Source organism: Apus apus, chromosome 5 (genome assembly GCF_020740795.1).
Source record: "Apus apus isolate bApuApu2 chromosome 5, bApuApu2.pri.cur, whole genome shotgun sequence".
Taxonomy (NCBI): Eukaryota; Metazoa; Chordata; class Aves; order Apodiformes; family Apodidae; genus Apus; species Apus apus.
In genome coordinates, this window is record NC_067286.1 from 63,100,729 (window position 1) to 63,125,052 (window position 24,324).

Below are 24,324 nucleotides of genomic sequence, written 5' to 3' on the forward strand. Positions count from 1 at the left end.
GCAGACAGTGAGTCCAGGACCCAACTGAAGTAGTGCATCAAAGGAGCAGTGATCTCAAGTGATTTCAGTGATATCAAGGCCACCATAAGATAAAACAAGACCATGAGCTCAGATCATAGCAGATACTTAAGTGTTCTCAGACTGGATATTTTGCTAGCAGCATTTAAGCACAATAATGGCAGTGAGGTTCAAAACAAGAGCTTCTTGATGGAGGGTCAAAGTCTCTACCTCAGCATTGATTTTTCTCTCATGATGTGAGGCCAGAGCTCACATGTCCCTTGCCCTGAGTTTCTCGACCACGGAGGAGCTGTTAGCAGGCAGGTGCCCACCACTTTGGATTCAGGGAGCTGGTCAAGGGTGGAGGAGCATCTTTTGTCACACAGGCCAACTTTCAGCTGGAGGTTCAACCTGCAGGACCCACCCTTCCTTCTGCATAGCAGTGATGGTGCCAAGCAGAAGCAGCAAGTGCTCAGTGTGCCCCGGTGGGTGGAGGCAGGTGATCCATCCCACTGCACTTCCCTGGGCAACAGTGTCTCACCACCCTCACACTGAAGAATTTCTTCCTAATGTCTAACATCAATCTCCCCTCTTCCAGTTTTAATCCATTTTGCTGTGCAATTTCAGTATTCTCCTGAGGAGTGAAATCAATCTAGTTAGAGCTGTGGACCTGCCCTACCATCAAGGGGAAGCTGGGAGGCAACATGTGCAGGCTGCTGCGTTCCACCAGGGAAGGTGGCTTCTTGAGGACTTAGAGAACAGGACAACAGTAGGATATTCTGTTGAATCTAGCTTTCAGTTATCCTCTTAACACTCTTTGAGGAAGATAATAGAGCTGTGCTTAAAACTGAGTTATGTTGTTTGGTTTTTTTCAAATATACTTAAGAAGGGTCCCTGTGTCCTGCCCCAGAAATGGAGCGTTTATGCTTTTGTACGTGTAAATGCAAAAGCCCTGGGTAAGTCTGCTTACAGTGTTCCTGCTGTCTTTTACTAATGCCTTTAGCTTTCTTGTGATGTCCTAACAGTTTATGAAGACTGAAGAAACTGAAGTTAACTAATATGACCTGACACTTTTGCTACTAGTAAAGCAGTACAACTAGTTAAGTGTAAACACGTTTTCAGAAATGTTTCCGCTTGTTGTGTTTTGGTTTTTTGTTTTTTTTTCCTAAAAGTGATAATACTAATGAAAAAAAATGACACCCCGTTTAAAAATTTTACTTTGAAGCTCAGTGTTTTTACTTTTAGTTCTCTACTACTTCCCTCCCTTCTCCCTCCCTTCTTTGTTCAAATGGAGAGGATATAAGGAGAATTCAGATCCTGCATGTCTTAAGCGAAAGCGTTCCCAAGGTACAGTAATTGTAGATTTCTTTTTTTGTAGTATTCCTGGCTTAGGAAGCTTTATATTCTAGTTTGCTTCTCTCAGTTAAATGTGTTAGATTGACATGCTTCAACTTCTTGGGCAGTATACTTGCCATTTCCTTCAGAAGAGAAGGAAAAACCACCATCAGTCTTAGAAGAAACGTAGAAGTGCTGTGAATCTTAGAGAAAAATAGATGCTAACAGTATCATGCAGTAATTGCTGTTGTGATTGGTTTTGACTGTGATGAAAACTGGAAATGTTAGTTTCTTCTGCTTTTTGCATGTGGTTTGGTGTTTTCAATAAACTAAAAGTAGCTTTTTTAGAATCACAGCAGGCCTGGCATAAGATAAATTATGTCAGAGAAGGACTGAAGGTCTTATGCTAGGTGATGGTTTGTTTTAACAAATGTTTTTTAATAATGTGTGCATCTTTATTTTTATGTTGTAAATTATTTTTGCTGCAGCTTTTGTATAATTACTAGAATGAAATGAGATTTTGCCCTTAAAAAGAGGAAGCTGTGTAGAATACCTGATAAAGGCTGCTGAGTTGCAGAAAATGACTTTGAACTTTGCAGCAGTTGATGCTGTGCAGATGTGTTTCAGAAGGTGGGAGAAGATCCTACAGGAGCCATTCATGATTGCAAAAAGCTCAAAAGTACTTGTCACTGGTCTCTCTGTGCCACTATTAAAGCCAGTAGTGATTCAACTTTTGCTGACTTCAGTGACTGTGGAACTAGACTTCTGAAAACTGCACCCTCCGTTTAAAATGTAAATGCATATGGGAGGTTTAGAGTAACTCTTGCCAGGCCATATATTCCTTTTAGCTCCTGGGTATATTGTAAATTATAAGAATTTATTTTGACATGCATAGATGTTTGCCTTTTGATTTCCTTTAATTATATTTTTCTTTAATTGGGTCCAAATCAAAGTGCCTGAAACCAAAATGTTTGCTATTAAACTTTTTCCTGCTGCTTTTCACACGTGGATCTCAAGCCTGTTAAAGGTGAATAAGTGCAACTACTGTCTTCAGCAGTAAGAAAGGACTTCTGCCTTCTATTTTGTGATCAGAATCTTGAAATTATTCTGTCATTTTTTTCCTCCAGATCACCTTCCGTTGTGGTAATGAATGTGCTTGAGTTAAAAAATTAAATTAGGTGCTGTGACAAATAGTGACATTGATAAAGTGAGAGGTGCTGAACTGCAGTATAAAAACGACAGCAATGTGAAATAGCCCAATTTAATTAAGAGCAATACAATTTTTAATGGCTTTGCATTTGGTTTTTAAATAAACACCAAGAAAGGTTTTAAAACTTACAGCTGTACCTCAGCTCTACATACCAGAACTCTACATACCAGAGGTGTTTAAGAACAAGAGGGGTCAAGTTATGCTCTCAGCTCCCTGTATGATGTGGCAGGGGTTTGTGCAGAAACTAGTGCTTACTGATTTATTTTTAAATCCTTGAAAAAAAAAGAAGGCAGCAAAGGTTTTCAGGCAGTGTGTGTCCCTTCTCTGGTCTTTATCCCTGACTGGAACGGCAGTGGCTTTGCAGAGGAAATGGAGGTAACATCTGCTTTTGGCACTTCAAAGGTGTCTTCCTCTAGACTGATTTTGTGTGGAGCACAGTCAAACTCTGGTAGAAGAGAATCACCCCAGTGCTTCAGGTTTGGCAGGTGGGTGAAAGGATCAAGGAGAAAACCAGGTGCTTGCCTTAAAAGATACTTCATTTTAAACTGTTGGCCCCCTGAAGTGCCATGTTCAAGTGCCTCTCTGTCTGCACTCACTCCTGGGGGTGTTGAGCTCCTCAAGCACTTGAGCAGGGAGGATGTTTGCCCTGGCAGTGCACATCCACAGCTTTTGTGCTATGAGCATAAAACATAGTGCAGGCTTTCTGCTCCTCAGTGATTCTCCAGGTGTTTTGACTCCCGATGAGTTTTTGCAGTCTCACTGAGATCAGGTTCTTCAAGGCTTTAGGAATATCTATTCTGTATTTCATGATTGCCTCTTCATTTTTCATATTTAAACTCTTAAGGGGGATTTTTCCCCTGTGTGTTCATCTACCTTTGTGGACCTGGAGGTTTGTGTGATAGTAACCATGGATTCTTCAACTGAAGGAAGTCCTTTCTTCATCCCTCTTCCTTCCACTGTTTCTTTCCTCATTTCCCCATGGCTTGCTCACTCCTGTCTAGCATCAGGCCATCTTTCATGTACAGTGGGGCTGTGCCTTCCACCTGATACTCTTAAGTGTCTGTCATGGTTAGTATTCCTGAAAAATGTTTCATTTCTGGTTTCTGGCTAGAGAGGAAACCAAAACTTGGTCTCATTTCCATGGGCTTGGCCTTCAATCCCAAACTAGAAAACAAAGCAGTGCACAGAATACCTGGGCTTTTCTGCAGCTGGGGAAGATGCACCTATGGAGACACCTGTTAAGAAAGTGTGTGTTGTCAGTGTCAGAGAAGTAGTTCATGTGAAAACAAAGCTGCAAGGAAGTCTGGTCCAGAGGGAGATTCCTGTCCCATGGTGCTGTGGGAGAGCCTTCATCTTCTGATCGGATCTCCAGGGGGCTTTGCAACATCCTCCCTGGTGCTGTGCAGAGAACGTGCAGACACAGAAAGTGTCCTCCTGAGGGTCCCAGAAGGCAGAGGAATGAACATGAAGAGCATTCCCCTCTGCCATACCCACTGCCTAATCTGAATGCTGTGACTTGACTTCCCCATGGTTTTGGTGACTTCCTGAGACTCTGTGACACCTCTCGGTATGAACAGCTCCTGAGCTGTCAATTCGACTACCTCTCCAGCAGGCAAGTTCCTCTATTGTCAAGAGACAAGGAGTTATGGTCCTACTGAAGGATATTGGTAGTTTCATCTGGTGCTTGTGCTAATAGTAGACCAAAGTTTTCAGTTTCCCTTTTGAAGACATTGCTAAGAATGCAGAGAATTCATGTTGGATATTTTCACTTGCAGTTCCTCAGTGCTTGTGTGTTGACTTTGATGTGTCCTTCAACATACATGTTGTTGAAGAACACCATAAGTGTAAAAATGAGGAATTTGTTCTTCCCAAGTGAGAATAATTCATGCAAGGTAGGGAAAACATGCTTCTTTCTGTATATTCTTTACAGTAGAGAAGCTGAACTTGTTTGCAGACAAAGTTTGAGGATCTCTTCTCCCCAGGCTGCTGCTTTTCCAGTGGGAGTAAGTAACTCGGCCACAAGCCTCTTCATCTCTTCCTCTGCTTGTTTTGGACATTGAGCACAACAGCCTCCACAGACATCAGGTTTCCAGCCCTCCTCTGTCACCTTCCCCAGGAATATAATCTGAGAGGGATTTACAAAATGCAAGTGGAACAGCTCTAAAAGACCTGCTGGGTGATGCATGAAAAGTCTACATGGGTCATAGAATCGAGGACGGAGGAGATTGCAGAGACATCTACAAGGAGGACCCTTGCCACCAGGCTGTGAGCCTGACTCAGGACATCAGTGTCCAAGTCTGAAGGAGGAAGTTTTGCTGGGAATTTCCTTTCCTTCTCCAGTTTAAGATTTCTGGACATGGACTTATCTCTGGGCCTGCAGAGATGTTTATGAACACATGTTCATCGAGTTCTTGCACATTCTTGCTCTGGCCAGCTGTTACCCTAAGCTGACATTTCTGCTCTTCAAAGCCAGGCTGATGTCCTTTCCTTGCAGTTCTTGCTCTGCTGTGTAAAACAGCAGTAGAATTCTAGTTATTTTGGGTGAATCAGTTGTTTGCTGTAACAGAAGGGATAATCCTTTTCTAATCCCCTTGTTTCTCGTTTGAGTGGCTTCAGGTAGGGGACAGGTTAGAGCTCTACCTGTTATGGGGGGGGAAAAAAAGCCAAAGTCAAAACAACCCTTTGGGTGTTTTCCATTACTTTGCACTTTTGAGCAAGATTAATGACAGTTAAGTAACACTTTTTATTTTTTGGCACAGGGCTATTGCTGTGAGGTCTCCATATGTCATGTATCCCATGTTAGATGAGACCTAAGAAGCAGATTTCCAAACCCAGGGGAAATCTGAATTACTAATAGTACAGCTCTAAGCCTTAGATGAGAGACTCTGACTTGCATTATAACATGCCTGCTGTGCTTGATCCCAACAATCAGGAGGTGTGTCATGGGTTTGGTCCCAAAGCTCAGTCAGTTCCAAATCTGGAAAACACAATAACTACACACACAAAAAAAAACCCACCCTAAAGCTCTTAGTGGTTTTTGAAAGAGCTAAATTCCGTTCTGTGCCAGAAATCACTCATTCAGAGGTTTTCTCATTGAGTTGTGTTTCCAGCTCCTAGAGGTTTCTGAAAGGATAGAAATGCAATGGAGCCTTGAAAGCCTCTGGGTTACTGTAGTGGAGTGTTGCCTCAGTCAGAACCTGGGATCTCATTGTCCAGGACACAGGAGACAGAAAGAAAATAGGGATGAAATTGTGCTTTTCTAGCAAGAGTGCACGGGGCAGCCACCTGGTCATGGCACCCATCTGCAATATTTCAGGCTGCATTGCCCCACCCACCCCTGCCCTGGTTCTTGTTTTCAGCTAAAGGAATGTTTTTTAAAACCTACCATCCCAAAATGAGGGTGAGGAGGATAATGATGTGAAATATCCTCAGAGGTGGTCTCCAAACTGGTGCTTATCCTGGTCAGATTAATCCTAAATGTAAAAAAACTTCTCAAGGTAAGAAGTAACACAGATTTAGGTGTAATGGAGCTCTAGATTTTAACTTCTGTGTAAATGAATCTTCTCTCTCTGTGTTTGAAGAGGCTTTTTTGTGGTTTTTTGTGGTTTTTTTTTTCCCCTCTTACCCATCTAAATTAAATGTTGTTCCTTTTTGCTGCAGCCATTCATAGTCTAAAGTTGAGTCGCAACCATGTGGACTGGCACAGTGTGGATGAAGTGTATCTTTACAGTGATGCAACAACATCTAAAATTGCAAGAACTGTTACACAAAAGTTGGGGTTTTCCAAAGGTAATATTTCTCAGAGTATGTAAAGAATTTTGTAAATGCCAGTGTTTTAAGTTTGTTACTTTAATGCTAGAAGGAGATTGCAAGCTGGGAGTTTTAATATGTGATTAGCTCACTTTTACCATTGCAGTTTTATACAAGGGCACGTTTAGGGTCCTTAGGTTTTTGTACATAACTGTAACTAGATGTGAATAGGCTGTGACTTACTTTTATTACACATTTGATTATTATTATGGATCCAGCAGCTAGCATTATGTAGGAAGTATATGAAAGTATGACAGTGTCAGAGTCTAGCAGCTCCAATATAAGAATTAGAGTTCCCTTTGCAACCTTAACTTCAGTGCTGTGTATTTGCACACTGTGATTCATTCCCTAAATACGTGATCATACCTTCCCCTCTTGCCAGCTCTTGCTTTTTTTCAGTCCATTAAACAGATGTATAAACTGAGAGGAGGGTTGAAGCATTTAGACAGAAGTTATTTCCAGTAGGAACCCGGGCTCGTTTCAGCTCAAAACTACCATTTATAAAGCTAGCAAGGCTGAGATGATTGGAAGAGAGGATGGGCTTTCTTAAGCAAAAGGCAGGTTATTGCCAGCCTAGGAAACTGGAACTTGTCACCCCTGTCATCGTGCTCCTGTGCACTGCTGGACAGCTACAAAGCCAAGAACATACACCCCTGTTTTGTTCCTTGGTCTTTGAAGAGACAAGATCATGTACCAGGTTTGGCTTTAATCTCCCTGCCTCTGTTCTGTAATTAATGCCTTCTTACCCCACAGAGCTCTTGAGTGGATACTTAATTAACGTTTGCCAAGAATTAATATAATTCAGTGCCTCAGCCTGAGAAGAAATGAAGTATTTGTGTCCAAAACATGAGTTGCATCGTATATACTAAAAAATAAGTAAGAACTGTCCTAAACAATTTGGGGGGAGAAATACCAAGTGGAAGCCCACTTGATAAACAAAACCTGTCCTGTGTAAAAACTGCCCTTAGTGCTTTTGTTAGTGTTTTCCCCTCCTTAAAAACAAGTTGTTTGTTTCAGTTTGAGGTTGGGCCAGGTTGTTTGGGTGTTTGGATCCTTGAGGTTCCTTCCAACCTGGTATTCTGTGATTCTACAATTCGGTTTTTGTGGCAGGGGATGATGTTGCCATCCTCTTGGATGGTGTCTGAAGGGGTTGCTGGAGGCTGCTCAGCTAGCACAAGGCTGTGGTCCTCTCCGTGGGACTGTCACTAGAGGGGGATGGAGACACACTCTGCCAGTGGGTTCCTCCAGAGATCTGCAGGGTGCTCAGATTTGCCCTGGCTGATTGATTTTTGGTTTGGCCACTGAGCTGGAGAACGAGTCGGGGAATCTGAGGTTGGATCAGCTTGAAATAAAGTAGGTTTTCCCCATCAAAATGAAAAATTGTAAAGCTTCTCAACTAGCTGTTTTAACTGGGTCGGAGAAGGAATGACAATGCTGACCAGTTTTGTGGCCAGATCATTTCCATGATCCTTCCATGCTGTGGGGGTTAGGTGGGGTTATGAGGAAGTTTAATGATTGAGACACACAGAAGAAGGGTATTGTGCTGTAAAAGTGGATGGACAGCTACATACCTGTTTTCTAAAAAGCTGTTTTCCAAAACTGCTCTGAAATGAGTTTGTCCTTACAGTGGAAACCTTGTTCATACATGGACTCAAACAATATCACCTAGTTGCTCAAAGTGCAGGAGTTTTAAATGACAGATATTTAAAAATACATGCTATTCCTTTATGCCTTACTGTATTTTCAAAATACTGTAATGTATTGATCTGAGACAAGTCAAGCTTCTGTCAACATGTAAGACCATTGCACTTGGTAGAATGTAACTGATCTAGGATCATGTTTTTCCTACAGCTTCAAGTAGTGGGACAAGGCTACATAGAGGCTATGTAGAAGAAGCTACGTTAGAAGACAAGCCACCACAGACTAGTCACATTGTGTTTGTTGTGCATGGTATTGGGCAGAAAATGGACCAAGGAAGGATCATCAAAAATACAGCTATGTGAGTGCTTTGTAATATTTGCAGTTCCTACTCTAGCCTGAATATAAGGCTGACATTATAAACGGCAGCAGACCCTTTGATTTAAGCTGTATCTTTTCCCTGTTTCCTTCTCCTCTTCCCCTGAGTCATTAGCCTTTATATTCTGGGTATGCTACTTTCTGTGTTCATTTGGGTGTATGGACTTAGTGAGAGCAGCTGCAAGGCAGAAAAGCAAGGATATGTTCTGTTTTCATGGCCAACACTTGTGACATTTAGGGGACTGACTTGTGAATTTCCAGCAGCTGTGGTCAGGCATTTTGCTGACCAGGGAGAGATTTTTTTCAGTTGGTTAAAGTCAAGGAGAATCTCCATTGCCCACTGTTCTGACAACCAGCAGGAAAAAGTGAAGAGCATATTGATAAGAGGTGGGGGGAAATGGGAAGCTAGTGGGAATGTTGACTTTCCTAACAGGGCAGTTACTTGATACAGTTGGAATTTGTTGCTGTGTGTCTGCTCATCAAACTCTGAGCAGAGATGTCTGATAAAGAGCAAAACATAATGGAAAGCTCACCAGATCTTTGAATTGAATGTCTTTTGTGAAGACAGGTTTGCAAATGGCTTTTGGTTTGACATCTGAGCTAACTCAGAAGGCCACTTCAGGTGCTGGTGAATGGGAAGAGAAACTCCTGAGCTATTGAGAATGTTGTCCTTGGACAGATTCTTTTGAATATTAGAAGAAATTGAAAGGTTGTGATGACAGCATTGTGGGGGACAGGGTGGTGTTAAGGAAGGCTTCATTAGCTGAGGGGCTAAAAAAGTGTTAATTGCAGATCTGTGTTGCACAGATGGTTTGGTGTGTGTGTCCCAACTAGTTCCACGTTCCATCAAAGTTGACAAATAGTGACAATACCCAGTGACTCTTGGGGAAGCGTGTGTAGAGCTGGGATTGTCATGGCAAGAGCTTTGTGAACTTCCCATTAAATCCAGAATGAGAACGTAGGTCAGGGCTTATGTGCCCCTGCTGTGGTGTGTACCATCCTGCCAGCAGGTTCAGCTTGTTGTTCCACTCAAGTGTCCTCTGGTGGGGTAGAGCAGACTTCTTGATTTCACTGCTGTCTCATTTGTCACCTCAAAGCAGCAACCTGCTGCTCCCCACACCCCTGGTTGGGGCACTTGGCTGCTCTTATTCCTGTTGTTTTAGGGCAAGCAATCAGAACCAAAGAAAAAAAGATCCACAGCCCTTGAGAAAAAGCTGAAATTAGTCACCAAAATAAATGTAAAAACTTACATTTTTGCAGGACACAAGGACACTGGCAAAGCAAATACCCTAACTCTTTAATAACAACCAGAAATAAAACTTCTTCCTTGGAATCAGGAAGTTTTCCTGCTTCTACTTTCTCCTTCCCCCATTTTCCACTGAACACAGATACAGGGGTTATATCAGTGAATTAACTTCAGCTCAGGACACAGTGCTGAGCTGTTAATTCTAGAACAGGTCCTGCTTTAATTGGCAGCATATTATGTTAAATCTTTTGTCTAAAAGAGAAACAAAACTTGTTGTGCTTCCATAAATCTCACTTACATTCTCCAGGAGTATCAGGCAGTGTTGTGTGGCCTTATAAAATGCTAATTATGGGCATGAATTATGTCTTCTGTACAGGCTCTGCAAAGGAAAGCACCATTTTAGATTGAAGTCTCTCTCTTTTATTTCTTCTTTTTTTTTTTTCTTTGATAGCTTAAAACTTATCAGTGAGGAAGATCCCATATGTTCTAGAATGAGATTTTAGAACTGTCTGCCAGGCCAGCACAGTGGCAGCTCTCACAAATCATCCTAACACTTTCTGTTAGCACTTTCATCACTTTCATCCATGAGATGTGTGTAATGTTATTTTTTTTTATTGCAGGCTTTTGCATTAGGGACACAAGGAGTCAAGTGCCTTTTCAAAAATTATAAAGTGGATAAAGAGAAATATTTTTCACTATTCAAAGTAGAAGCTAAGGGGAAAAGACCAGGTTTTGTTTTGTTTTGTTTTAATTTTAAATCCATATTCTTTAGTAGGAAACCTGTAGTTGCAGCCATGCTCAATCTGTAGCCTTTCTACCATCCACAAAAAAAAGTGATCTATTTTGCATTTTGTCTTTGCCATGTACATTTGTTGCTGCTTCTTTCTGGGTTCATTCTATCCTGGCATAAATATTTTGTATTTATTCCAACCTGTGTGAGGGCAACACTTCAGTTCATAGCACAAAAATGTATTCTCACTGGGAAAAGGGATCCTAAAAGAAAGACTCAGAATCATATCACAGAATCCCAGACTGGTTTGGGTTGGAAGAGACCTTAAAGCTCATCCAGTCCCACCCCCTGCATGGGCAGGGACACCTCCCACCAGCCCAGGCTGCTCCAAGCCCCATCCAACCTGCCCTTCAACACTGCCAGGGATGGGGCAGCCACAGCTTCCCTGGGCAACCTGGGCCAGGGTCTCACCACCCTCACAGCAAAGAATTTCTTCCTGATGTCCAACCTCAGTCTCCCCTCTTCCAGTTTTAATCCATTCCCCCTTGTCCTCTCCCTCCCTGCCCTTGTCCCAAGCCCCTCCCCAGCTTTCCTGGAGCCCCTTCAGGCACTGGAAGGTGCTCTAAGGTCTCCCTGGAGCCTTCTCTTCTCCAGGCTGAACACCCCAACTCTCCCAGCCTGTCTCCAGAGCAGAGCTGCTCCAGCCCTGGGATCATCTCCGTGGCCCTTCTCTGGACCCTCTCCAGCAGCTCCATGTCCTTCCTGTGTTGGGGTCTCACAAGAGCTGAGTAGAGGGGCAGAACCACTTCCTTTGACCTGAAAAAGTGCAAATATTCAGTTTATAACCCAGACATGGAACACTGTAACCCAGGCTGCTGAGAGACCCTACCAGAGCTCATCTGATGTGTTCTGCCCTCAAGTTATGCCTTGACAGGAACTTGGTGCAGCTCATGGGGTGCATCTGCATCATTAAGCAGATCCTGTTGGTTACAGAGGTTAAAACAGAACTCTGCTTCCAGGGTAATTTAAAATTATATGCACTAATTTCATTAAGAAATGGAGTTCAATCTAATCATTAACATGGTCAGATGCTGTGGTCGCAGGGTGTCCTGTAAGTAGGTAAATGGAAAAGGTGGACTTTCTTAATGCTTGAATGAACAGGTCTTTGGTAGATGTGACATTATTTTGTTTCTTCACAGTGTAGTTAAACACATTTATGATCTAAATGTAGCACAGCAGCTGGTACAACAAGCTGCTCCTGTCAGTGCTGATATTAACTGCAGAACTTGTTATCTGGGAAGAGCCAGAACCTCCTCCAGGCTGGAGCAGTGACTGAGCTGACCTAACGTGAGCAGAATAATGTGCTGGGAGCTGCCTTAGTAACACAGGGATGATTATTGAAGAAAAAGACTCTATTCTGCATTTCTGTGTGACATAAACTAAGATATTATGGCATATAATGTACTTAATTGGAGAGGTTTTCATTTGCCACCAGGTGTGGGTTTCTGATAAAGAACAGTGTTCACTTGAAAAAAATAATCCTTTTGGGATATCCTTGTATTTTCTTTTTTCATATTGTTATTTGGAATATTTTGTCTCTGAAGCCTAATCTCTGATTTTGTTGAGCTTGTGCTTCTAGACTGAGGGAGGAAGGTCCTAACACATACTAAACAGAATTTATCATAGAATCCCAGACTGGTTTGGGTGGGAAGGCATGTTCAAGATCATCCAGTCCCAACCCCCTGCATGGGCAGGGACACCTCCCACCAGCCCAGGCTGCTCCAAGCCCCATCCAACCTGCCCTTCACTGCCAGGGATGGGGCAGCCACAGCTTCTCTTCCTATCCATGTTTCCAACCTCCTTTAAAAAAAAACCTGTTGTTTTCACCTGACTTAGGTAAAGGTCAGACCTTTAGGCTGACCCTTTAAAGTTCATCCTGTACTTGAAAATTGAACAAACTAACTGCTCTGTGTGTTTCCACAATAGCTGTGATGTTGTGACACTTCTTGGCTGCTCCTACCCTAAAGCTGGGATCTGTTTGCCTCTGTCTGAATCTCCTGTTTTGCTTTGAAAATTATATTTGCCTGTGCTGCTGCTTGGCACAGAAAAAAAATTGCTGTCTGCACAAGCAACATTATCTTGGCATTCCACAAATCACCAGTTACATTTTTATTGCAAGTCTCATTAGAAAGCATTTTAATTGTGGATTATCATTATAGTAATTACTTCAGAACAGCTTTTTGGGTACATTTCCAGTGCAGACAAGCCCTTACAGAGGCCTTTCAGTGCATGAAATATGTGCTGCTGGGATCTTAAATCAAGTTTTCCTGTAAAATTCTCCTTATATCTTAGCTTTTCAGATATTGGGTATTTTGCTTATTTTCCCATGTAAATGCTTACATTCCATTAGGTACATGTTACGTTCTTGTTTTCCATTTTTTGGTGCTGGTAATAATTGATAAATGAAATCTCCAAATGATAAAAATTGCCTTCCAGGTTTCAACTTGAGCTTGTCTTGCAAGCTAAATGAGAAGGTCATCCCAAGAGATAAAAGGTGATAGGGCACAAAATACTTTCACAAGAGCCTGTTTTGTGTGCATTTATTAATTCTCTAACACATGACTGCATGTTGGGTGGAAGCTGGAACAGCCTGTTGAGGACTTACAGGTATCTCTAGGTGGGTTCTTGCTCCTGTTCTCCCCAGTTCTGCCCACTGCTGCCCTTTCCCTGCCCACACCAGCACAGCTTGCTCTGTGGTCCCATTGGATCACTCCAGTTGCTCCAAAAATGTGGAACCCCATCGGGAAGATGGGAGTAAGTAGCAAGGAGGCAGGTGGGGAGTGACTCCAGGAACAGGCAGTGCCTCATCTGCTGTATGCCAGGGCCAGCATCTCCCTGAAGGGCAACTTTGCCACCAGCTGGAAAGCAGAGCTGGGGAGGGAGGGACTTGGATGCATTTGGAGCACCCAGATCTCTGCAGGCTTGTCTCAGAGATCCCATAATCAACTCACTGAGCAGCTTGAGTTCCTTTGATCATGCAAGGCCCTTGAAAAGGATGAGTCACCATCGCACTTATTTTGGTTGCATCCTAGAATTTCTTTCTTCAGAAGTGAAATTAGTCTGCATATGTCCTAGAGCAGCATCTTAATGTGCTCTGGTCTGAGAGCAGATGAATCCCTGAAGACCAGTGGCAGAAGATGAGATGTCTTGCAGTTGCTCTTTGAAATCTGCCCAGATTAAGACTTGGGTCTGCATTTCTGCAGTGCAGCTACACTTTGGAAACAGCTTCCCTTTCCTTTCCTCTGGCTGGAGCAGATGGCAGGTTTTCTTACTCATGTCTGCTGCTCTCACTTGGACTTAGCAAGTTCAGCTGAAGCCAGCCCTGAGTTCACTCAGTATTATTTCCTCAGAGAGGCAGTGAGTGCTGCCCTCCATTTGAGGGAGCTCCTGAGTGGTGAAAGCACTTGGAGATTTCTTTAGAGCATCATTTGGAACTTGTGTGACCAAAAACAGGTCCACACAATTTTGCATGAGGCAGTGAGAGTTCAGGGTTTTTTTTGGTGAGGACATCCCATTGCTCTATCTCTTAAATGAAACTTTCAGATTAAGAAGTTGGCTGGTGTGATGCTTTTAAAATGAAAGACCATTCCCTTTTCCTTGGCTATGGATCATCAGACTGGAGAGAGTCTGCAAAGATGACTTGGGAATAAAATGAGTAACATCTTCAAGCCTTCAGGCATTTTGCTCTGTTACCAGCTATCAAGGTTACTTTATAAGATTTGTGAGCTTGTTTGCATCTCTCCAGTTTTTAATGTGGTGTTTGTGAATGTTCCACTAGAGTAAAATTAGTAGCATAACACAGCAATAGTAATAAATATGTTAATACATCTCTGAAAAAATGCTTGCTTAAGCCAGGATGTCTACCTGTGAAAATACAGGATTATTATTTATTATTTTAATCAGAGAAAGGCAGCCAAGCACATATTATTTATGGTAAGTCTCCAAGTGTTTGTTTTCAGGCCATTACTTCTCGCATGGAAAATGGCAATATGTCAAAATGCTTCCTAAGGTATGAATTGCATCTGCACCTGAGTGGTCTTTTTCCTTAGAAAAATAGTAAATTGTTGCTATTACCATGTGTTTTGATGTATAGATTTACATAATTGTTGCTCTGGGGTCAGTATTTCAACGTCTGTTTGTATTGGAAAGGAGAATTCTCTGCCTGTTTAAATGGGGATTTATTACTTCAGTTGGTGTTAATTTAGCAAGAGACTAGAGGAACTTGCCATCTAATAAAATAGCTCAAAATATTTATTGGGAAAAAAGCCAGAAGAAGGGGAAAACAAGACTTCCTAGCAGAATAGACAGGGATGTGTATAGCAGGTACATATTCTGGGGGGTTGCATGCGAGTGTAGCCACGTTGCTTGGCAGTTACACCCCAATTTTTGTTAGAATTTATAATATTAAATTGTTGATCAAAATCAGTGGGAGATGCTGATAATGCCATTTGCTGTAAAGGAGAAGGGCTGCCCTGGGAATTGTCCTGCTGGGGTGTCCTCAAGCCTCCATGGTTCTTGCCATCAGGAGACTGGCGTGACATTGCTGCTGCTGTAAAATAATGAGAGAGAATAATTGCACCTCTGACAGGATTTGGCTAATATCACTGAGCTGGATTGTCTCGGAGTTTAGTGGAAGGGGTAAAAATAAATGTTTTCCTGACTACACAGTCTGTAAGCTGCAAGAAAAAGAAGGAGTTTGTAGTATAACCAGGTTCCTGAGGTTGGTGCGCGGGGCAGTGACGTGGCAGAGGAGCACACTGGGGAACCTGAGGAATGCAGTTGCTGCACACTGGGTTTGACACCAGTGAGGTGGCAGTTATGAAAAACATGTGGAAACTGAGCACAAAAGTGCACTTCTACCAGAGTGGATTTTGCAAGGCAAAAGGAAGATGCACGCAGAGTTGAGGTCTGGTTTTCTGATGTACCCAAGTGCTTTTGAATGTTTGTCCGGAATCTGTTCCAGCAGGAGCCTGGGGCTGTTCTGCTGGAGGCTGGACCATGTCTGGACAACCCCAGTTGATGTGGGGGAACCCTCCAGATCCGAGTAAAATTAGGTTTTGCATTTCACAAAACTTTGGATGAGGACACAAAGCTGGCACAGCTTTTAGGAGGGGAGACTTGAAGCTTTTCCCAAAACCTTTGGCAGCATCACGAGGCTGCACTGTTGTTTCCTCACTCACACATCTTAAAACGAAGACTTTTAGTTAAAAACTCTTCTGTGTCGTTTTGCCTATGAATAGCTTTAGTAAGACCTTTTCAAGCAGGAACAAACCCTATGGCTGTCACATCTGAAGACAGGGATGTCAGTAGCTCCAATAGCTTTTTCTTCATCGTGTTTACAGCTGTTACTGATGTGTAAGTGCTTTGGATCTTCTGCACGATTAGAATCAAGTTATTTCCTGGTTCCTTCACTTCAAATAACTGTAGAATTCTGTGCTTTATTCCTAAAAACCTCTCCATGCTTCTAGTGCTTTTAAGCCTAGCAACTTTCCATGACTGTTTGGCTGGTGTCCTGCTGAACTTGCTGTTTCTGAGTTCAACTTAGCTGGCCACCAGCAAAGAAAGCTAAACTGGCTTGACAAAATTAAGAATTCTTAGCATTTCCAAAGAATATTAATTGGCATTTTAGGTCCCTACATTTCCTTGGGCTAGTAATCATCTGATTTTGTACAGATAACTGTGTTTCTCTCTTGTTTTGGTTATTCAGGGACTTCAGGGATGTTAATGTATTTACTGATTTGTTGTCTTCTTGATAATCTTGAAATTCTGAAGTTGGGCTCTCAAATAATTGTGTCCTTAAAGGCATTTTGTGTGGGGTGCTCTGTCTTTGCAAGGCTGGGTCAGTTCAGGCCTTAAATTAACCCTGATTTAAGCAGATCCTCTTGCTGATTGTGTTGGGTTTTTTCCAATCATGGGAAGGACATTTCAGCTTTGCTTAAAACCTTTTCCATCTTGTTGGACTAGAGACCAGGAGATTGGGAGCACAAGCAAACCAGGCTGCAAAAAATAGAGATGCTGATTAGTTGTACTTCTTGGCTGTTTGGTCAGGCCATCAGTAACAGCTTTGGAAGAAAGGGTGTAAAGGATGCTCCTCTTTTCCTTCCCCTGCTCCTTCCCCTTTCCCCTGCTCCTTCCCTTCCTTTTATATATTGCAGAAATCCTTTTATACATTCAAGGAAAATGTCTCAGTTAGGGGGTTAAACTTATTTACCACATTTTGACTGATAGAAGTACAGATAGAAGATGAATGTCCTCATGCCTGTGGTTGTTGCAATCCCTAAAAGAGGGTTGCTTTGAAAATAGGGGGGAAAAAAACATGTTGGAACTCTGGGCTTTGCCTCAGAAAGAAAAAACCCTGTGATGCTGAGAACTGGGAACCAGCTGCTGGAAACCCAGCACTGCTGGGTCAGATTTAGTTGGTTGTGCTCATCTTGAAAAATGCCAGTGCCATTGGGACCCAAGATCAGTGTAAAGGAAAGCAAGGGGAATATAGCTCTGTCTCAGTTTGGTTGCTGAGTGTATTCAATAGAACACTTGGATATTTCACTGTCTTGTATAATTTTGTGCTGGTTTTCATGTTTTGCTGGTGAATCTTTACACACTAGTTAAGTAGCACTTTTAAAAGAGTACAAGATACCATTAGTCCCCTGCTCCCCCAAACAACAGAGAGGGCTTTTTAGGTATTTGATATTTATTACATCCCTTGAGAGAGTTGCCTCCATGTTCAAGTTCAGATCTGCTTTAGAAAGGAAGAGTCTTATAAAAGGGCACTTGGCCTGTCTGTCTGCTACTGCAAGTTCAAACACTAACAAGTGATTCTGTTTCTTACTCTGAGACCTCTCAAGCCTTCCAATTGGAGACATAAAATTAAAACAAAATTCAAGTTATATTTTTATCTGTTTTCTTTGTGTTTAAAAGCACTACATTGTCTCCCTTAACTACTGGTCTAAAGAGTTGATTTCAGTGGCTTCCAGAATTCAAGGCAGTGATAAAATTCTTAATTTTCAGTCAAATTCTACCCCAAACCCACCAGAGTTCTTTCAGTTTGATTCTTTCAATTGAATTTAGGTGGTTTATGTTAAGGCTATAGTATAATATATTTAAAGCTTTTTGTAACTCTTTCTTTTGGGCATATAAAGTGCAAACTTTTTCATTATGTAAGAATTCAAGTACCTTAGAACAAAAGCAGGAGGTGGGGTAATGACCTCAGTTAGTAACATTGCACTGCCCTGCTTGGCCAGTAGAAATGTGTTGTTCCTGGGCTTTATTTGCTAAGAGCACTAATCACAATCTTTACAGGAACATGTTCTTTTTTTTTGTCCCCTAGGATGCGAGATACAGCAAGAAAAATAGAAGAGAAGTATTTTTCCAATCTTGCAACACATGTTGAATTCCTCCCAGTTGAATGGAGATCAAAACTCACCCTGGATGGAGGTACGTGCCTTACTTTGCTGGTTCTTTTGCTCTTCCAGTTGCTGCAGTCTGCAAAATTGTCCCCAAAAGTTTCATGCTGTGCTGTCTGCACCTGCCTTGTTTGGATTTTATGGTTCTGCATGTAACTCAAGTCTCTTCTTTTCTTTTAAGACACTGTGGACTCCATCACCCCAGACAAAGTGCGAGGTTTAAGGGACATGCTGAACAGCAGCGCCATGGATATCATGTACTATACAAGTCCTCTTTACAGAGATGAAGTAAGTCTGCTTTTATTTAAGTTTTACTAGAGCAGGGCAGAGAGGCTGAAACAAACTGGAATTAATAAACAAAGTCACTGGAATGTAGGCAGAGTTTCCTTCTGAGAGACCCTGCATGAAGAATCTGCTAAAGCTTTGCAAGTGTAACGGTCATCCCAAAGAATCCAAACAGAGTTTTAAGGGTGAGAGGGGTAGAGAAATAGCAAAAAGTGCCATCAGTGTAATTCATTTAGAGCAGAAGTGCCTGTCTGAAATGGGACTGTATCAGCAGCTTAGAAATGGGAGGGTTTTTTTGACTTTGTCTTCATGTTCAGAGTCCATAGAGCGGAGATTGTCCATACATCTTAAAAAACCTGGGGACGTGTCATTTCACCAGTGTCAGATGGGATGGCAGCAGGTGTGAACAAACCCAAGCCAGTTTTAATGCCTTTGTGTACACGTGCCTTGCAGGGAAAGCAAGACAGCTCTCAGTTACCTGTTATTTAGGGGACTGTTGATCACAGAATCACAGAATAGGTTGGGTTGAAGGGACCTAGAAGATCACCTAGTTCCAACCCCCCTTACAAGGGCAGGGACACCTCCCACCAGCCCAGGTTGCTCCAAGCCCCATCCAGCCTGCCCTTCAACACCTCCAGAGATGGGGCAAACACCTCCAGGCACGGGGTAGACACCTTCAGGGATGGGGCATATAGCAGAAGATCCCATCTTACCTGGCCACATCTGTGCAGGCACATGGGAGCTTTAGTCTGTGGAGCTGTAGAGGGACCCCATTAATCAGAGGGTAAAAGCCTTGAATAAATGATAAAGTGGCCTATAAAACACATATTGCATCATTGCAATAGCATCTTTGTGTGTCACACTTCCAGGAACCCCTGTGGGGGTGTTTTAGGATTATAGAATCATGGAATCATTTTGGTTGGAAAAGACCTTTCAGATCATCAAGTCCAACCATTCCCCCAGCCCTGCCAAGGCCACCACTGCCCCATGTCCCTCAGCACCACATCTACATGGCTTTGAAATCCCTCCAGGATGGGGACTCCACCCCTGCCCTGGGCAGCCTGGGCCAGGGCCTGACAGCCCTTTGGGGAAGAAATTGTTCCCAAGATCCAATCTAAACCTCCCCTGCCACAACTTGAGGCCATTTCCTCTTGTTCCATTGATTGTTCCTTGGGTGAAGAAACCAACCCCTGCTGGCTCCAGCCTCTTTTCAGGAGGAGGGTTACTTTCTATAGGAATTATAAGGTTTTTTCCTGTGTTGACTATGTTATGTGTGGAGTAATGGTCATATTTTTACAGCCTTGTTGCTCTATGCATGATTAAACTGGGTGGAGAGAGGAGAGACTTTCAAAATTTACCTGCAGCTTGGATGCAACCTTTCATTAAAATGAGATGTGTAGAAGTCCTTTAGACTGGCAGTATAATTTTAAACTCTAGACTACCTAGTAATACTTTTTTTCCCTCATAGCAGTAATGGTGGTGAGATCACTAGGAGCCTTTTAAGCTCCCAACACAAGCAGTAGGTGAACAGAAAGCTGTTGCTCCCTGGTTGCTCAGAAATGCAGAGTTCATTGCTCAGGGCTCCTGGGTTCTCTGCTGTCTTAACAGGTTTCTCTGTTGTGCAGCTGAGGCCAGCATGAATTTCTCTGGCAAGTGATGAAAACTTCACTGGCAGCTTTAAAGTAGGTATTTTTAAACTGCATTAGAGGCTTGGCTTGTCTGTGGGCACCTTGCAGGAAAAGGGAGGGAGGTTCAGGTGTGCTGGCCAACAAGGCATGAAAAATTGAATTTCACTGCTCAGTAGAACTGTAAGTTTGTAGGTATGTCACCATCCCTCAGGGAAAACATCTCTCTGAGAACTGACAAATGAGGGTGCTGGGGCTGTGCTTAGATCTGATTACAAAACATCAAGGTTTTTTCACCCAATTGAGTGACTTTTCTCCAAGTTTGCACCAATACACGAGTCGATCTTGTAATCAGACTGCACTGATAAATCTTGTAACTTTGTCAAAGCAAAATTGTACAGTTTGATTTGTGAATATTTGTCCAAAAAAGAAAGCACTGGTACAAATGAGATTAAAACCTTGAAGAACAGGTTTCTGAGAGGCATTACTGTGTTGCATTCAAGGTGTTTGTGCTGCAGGTTTTCTTGTTCATTCAGCTGTAGAGTTTGTGTTGTGCCAGTTGGGTTGACAGGGATCACAGAATCCAGACTGGTTTGGGTTGGAAGGGACCTTAAAAACCATCTAGTCCCAACCCCCCTGCATGGGCAGGGACACCTCCCACCAGCCCAGGTTGCTCCAAGCCCCATCCAACCTGCCCTTCAACACTGCCAGGGATGGGGCAGCCACAGCTTCTCTGGGCAACCTGGGCCAGGGTCTCACCACCCTCACAATGAAGAATTTCTTCCTCATATCCCATCTCAATCTCCCCTCTTCCAGCTGGAAATTGTTTCCCCTCATCCTATTGCTACGTGCCCATGTAGAACAATACTTGATATGAATTTTCTTTCTACTTCCAAGTATTTTCCCCACATCTAGAAGTAACATAATTTCTTCTTTAAAGTTGTTGACCACTCTTTCAACAACTCCCTAAGGGATTTGCAAGTGGGTAGCCACTATTTTCTTTCAGGGGGAAGGAGCCTTGTCATATCAGCTTTCACACGAGACAGCAGAGAGCTGCTTCAGATGCAGCTGGATTGCTCCTCTCAGAATTACTGGAGCATGGTGGGTGACCCCCCTCTCTGATTTCAAGTATTGTTTCTTATGCAGCTCGGTAGGAGAATCTCCAGAAGGTGCCTCTGACTTCTCACATGTAATGCTATACCAGAGAGGTGTTAATAATTAACCACAGCTCCATGAAGATCTCAGTCTGGTCTCAGAGTTCACTCCTGAGGATGTCTGCAGCCCACAGATTCAGCTGAGGCCTCTGTGTATGTGCTGTGCAGGACCTCATCTAGGCAGTGTTCCACGAGGAGGAACGCAGGATCCCTCTCTGAACACGACACAGATAATAAGGGAAAGCAGTAAATTGATCTTCTGATGCACACCTGGGCATTTCTAAATGAATGATCACATTTTCATTCTGGCCTTGGAAATGTAATCTTGGGTTTTAGTGTCTTCAGTGAGTGACTTTGTTTCACATCTGGGCCACTGTAGCTTCATATTTCTTTAATAGTAAGTGGCTGTAACAGAGCTTAAAAAGACTGATGCACAGTAAATTTAGTGTCACCTTCACTATAATGTTAAGTACTTACTTTGCTGATCTTCACTGTACTTACTTTCAGGCTAATTGTAATTCTGTAAATGATTGATATATGTCTTGGCAGAAAATGCTTTTAGTGCAGGATAAATATTAATTCCATCTGTCACCCCAAGATCTCTAAAGATTTCGTGCAAACATTGCAATGGCCTCAGAAGATGGGTATGAGAGGTTTATGGGTTACTTCCACCACAGCTGAAGAGCAGGGAGGGATGGTGAATGTTGAACATTTCTCACTAGCTGAGGTCAGGAGACCAACAGCTCGGGGTGTGAGGTGTGGTGGCTGTGGGCTTGGTGTTGGAGGTGTGTTCCAGGCTTGAGGAGGAGGCCAGGGGGAATGCAGGGTAAAGCTGCCAGCCTGGCATTGCTCCCTTGGGCAGACTTCACTGTCTGCCTTGAAACACCTTGATGGTTGGCTATTATACACCTATTAAAAAGGAGAATTAATGAGTACACTCTTGAACTTCAGGATGTGTATAACCTTTCACTGGAGCTTTCATCCCTCTTTGATATGAGGTTTTGCAATGGAAATGTCCTTCTCTTTTGTGTTCCTTCCAGCAATAAAAGGCCGTTGGTTTCTGTGTGTTTGAAAACAAGAGGGATGTGAAGCAGGAAATTTTTAACTGAGGCTATTTCAACACTGGCTTTGCTTCTTCTGTTGAATCTAATAGTCAAGGAGCTGCTTGGCAGCATTTTCATGGCTTGCTTAATTCATTTGATTGCCCTTGAATGTGTTCTCAGCTTCTTGAAGTGATAGGTTACTGGATGTGAACCTAAACTTAAGTCTTTAACACAGTGAGTTGGTTAGAAATGAGTTAGACTCAGCTTTTCAGTGTCACTATGACATGCAGCCATTCCTGTCTGTTCACACAGCTAAGTCTCACTCTGGCCTCTCATCTGTTGTTGTGACACCCTTCTGGCATCCATCAGTGATGCCTTCAGGGAGTGTGACAACTGTTGTATTGGAGGCTCAGCAGTCTCCCTGTCTCTGCCTTCAGTGCTGGCACGTTACCCTGGTTCCTGTGAAGCAAACACTCCTTGTCTTTGCTTTCATGGTCCTTTAAGCAATCCTTTCTTGAGCTGCAGACCTTTCGTTGGCTTTTAAGGACCTTCTTCTACCTCCAGTTGGCTCACACACCTTCTTATTGCCTGCCTGCTGAATTTCAAACGAGTTTGCACTTTCTCCTGAAGCTCTCTTGACATTTGGAGGGAGCTGCTTGCAAAACTCACTGTTCCTTACATCTCCTTAAAATTCCTTTCCCACGAAGTCTACAAAAACAGTCCTGCTAATCGAGCTGGAGGGCTGCAGAGGTCAAGTTTCCTGCACTCCCTCTTCATATGTAGCTGTTTGTTTTGTTTTTTTTTCTCTAGTGCTTCAAGCTGTTCATGTGAGAACAGGGTCCAGTGGGCAAGGGTCCTGTGGAGACAGCAGAGAGAAAGACCCTCTGAAAGTTGCAGCAAAGGGGTGGGCAGAGCTGAGAGCAGTCTCAGAAGTGGACAATCAGAGCCCAGGAGGAGGGCAAGTGGTTTGGTTGGCTTTGACAGATCAAAGAGGTTGGGACTGGGGTGCTGTGTCCGAGCTTTGGCAGCAGATGGGACACTGAGGATTTGAGCAAGAACACTGGAAGCTCTGCATTACTTCTGCTCTCAGGGTGCCAGCCCAGGGGTGTTGTACTCCTTGTTTTCTTCGGAAAAAACCACAAACTCATTTCCTGGATATTGAGGGGAAAATGTCATTTTCAACCCTGGAACTTCTGGTGTGCACTAAAAAGGCACTTTCACCCCAGTGACCTGCCTGCTAGAACAGGCAGGGGGTGAAGTTCTCCCTCTGGCCTGCAGCTCCTTGGTGTGGGTCCAGGAGGTGTTTGTCCACCACACACACAGACAGCTTCCTTCTGCTTGGCAAGAAGCAGGCATGCTTATTTATGCTGGTGTCTCACAAGGGTTCTTCTGAGTCAGAGGAGGAATGACCAGCTGGTTTGGGTGCTGGAGAATTAGAGGTTTATATTTTTCCAGCTCAGCAGAGGCTGCTCTTAATGTTCTCTGCACAAGGGCTTCAGTTGAGACAGACAGCAGCTCTGGCTGTTTCACTGCTTACACTTTTACTTGTTCCCCATCATGATGTAGCAGTTCAGGTTTACCCAATACCCAGGAGGTGATCAGAGACATAGAACCATAGACTGGTTTTAGTTGGAAGGGACATTAAAGATCATCTAGTTCCAACTCCCCTGCATGGGCAGGGACACCTCCCACCAGCCCAGGTTGCTCCAAGCCCCATCCAACCTGCCCTTCAACACTGCCAGGGATGGGGCAGCCACAGCTTCTCTGGGCAACCTGGGCCAGGGTCTCACCACCCTCACAGGAAAGAATTTCCTCCTAATGTCTCACCTAAATCTCCCCTCTTCCAGTTTTGATCCATTCCCCCTCATCCTCTCACTCCTGCCCTTGTCCCAAGCCCCTCCCCAGCTTTCCTGGAGCCCCTTCAGGCACTGGAAGGTGCTCTAAGGTCTCCCTGGAGCCTTCTCTTCTCCAGGCTGAACACCCCAACTCTCCCAGCCTGTCTCCAGAGCAGAGCTGCTCCAGCCCTGGGATCATCTTTGTGACCCTTCTCTGGATTTTCTTCAGGAGCTCCATGTCATTCTATGTTGAGGGCTCCAGAGCTAGACACACTGCTCCATGTGGAGTCTCAGAAGAGTCGAGTAAAGGGGACAATCCCCTCCCTGGCCCTGCTGCCCACGCTGCTTTTGATGCAGCCCAGGACATGGTTGGTTTCTGGGCTCCAATGCACAATGCCAGCTCATGTTGAGCTTCTCCTCCACCATCACCCCTAAGTCCTTCTCCTCTGGACTCTTTTCGATCCATTCTCCACCAGGACATAACATCTCCTTCTTCTGCCTAGGATGACAGTGACCTCTCTTATTTGATTCAGACTCCCATCTTGTTTGTATAAAACACATTCCTCGCCACCAGG

At 43.4% G+C, this 24,324-nt stretch overlaps 1 protein-coding gene across 2 annotated transcripts in view; it reads left to right on the forward strand.

The window, feature by feature from the left end:
* The window catches only part of DDHD1 (DDHD domain containing 1), a 64,231-nt gene that overhangs the window by 19,629 nt on the left and 20,278 nt on the right, over nt 1-24,324 (forward strand). The window contains exons 3-7 of one of the 2 annotated variants that reach the window (XM_051621141.1): nt 1,243-1,344; nt 6,203-6,331; nt 8,204-8,351; nt 17,732-17,838; nt 17,989-18,095. In XM_051621141.1, coding sequence (XP_051477101.1) covers nt 1,243-1,344; nt 6,203-6,331; nt 8,204-8,351; nt 17,732-17,838; nt 17,989-18,095 — 593 coding nt within the window. The remainder of the gene's footprint in view (nt 1-1,242; nt 1,345-6,202; nt 6,332-8,203; nt 8,352-17,731; nt 17,839-17,988; nt 18,096-24,324) is intronic. The other variant, XM_051621142.1, reaches the window with a different exon arrangement.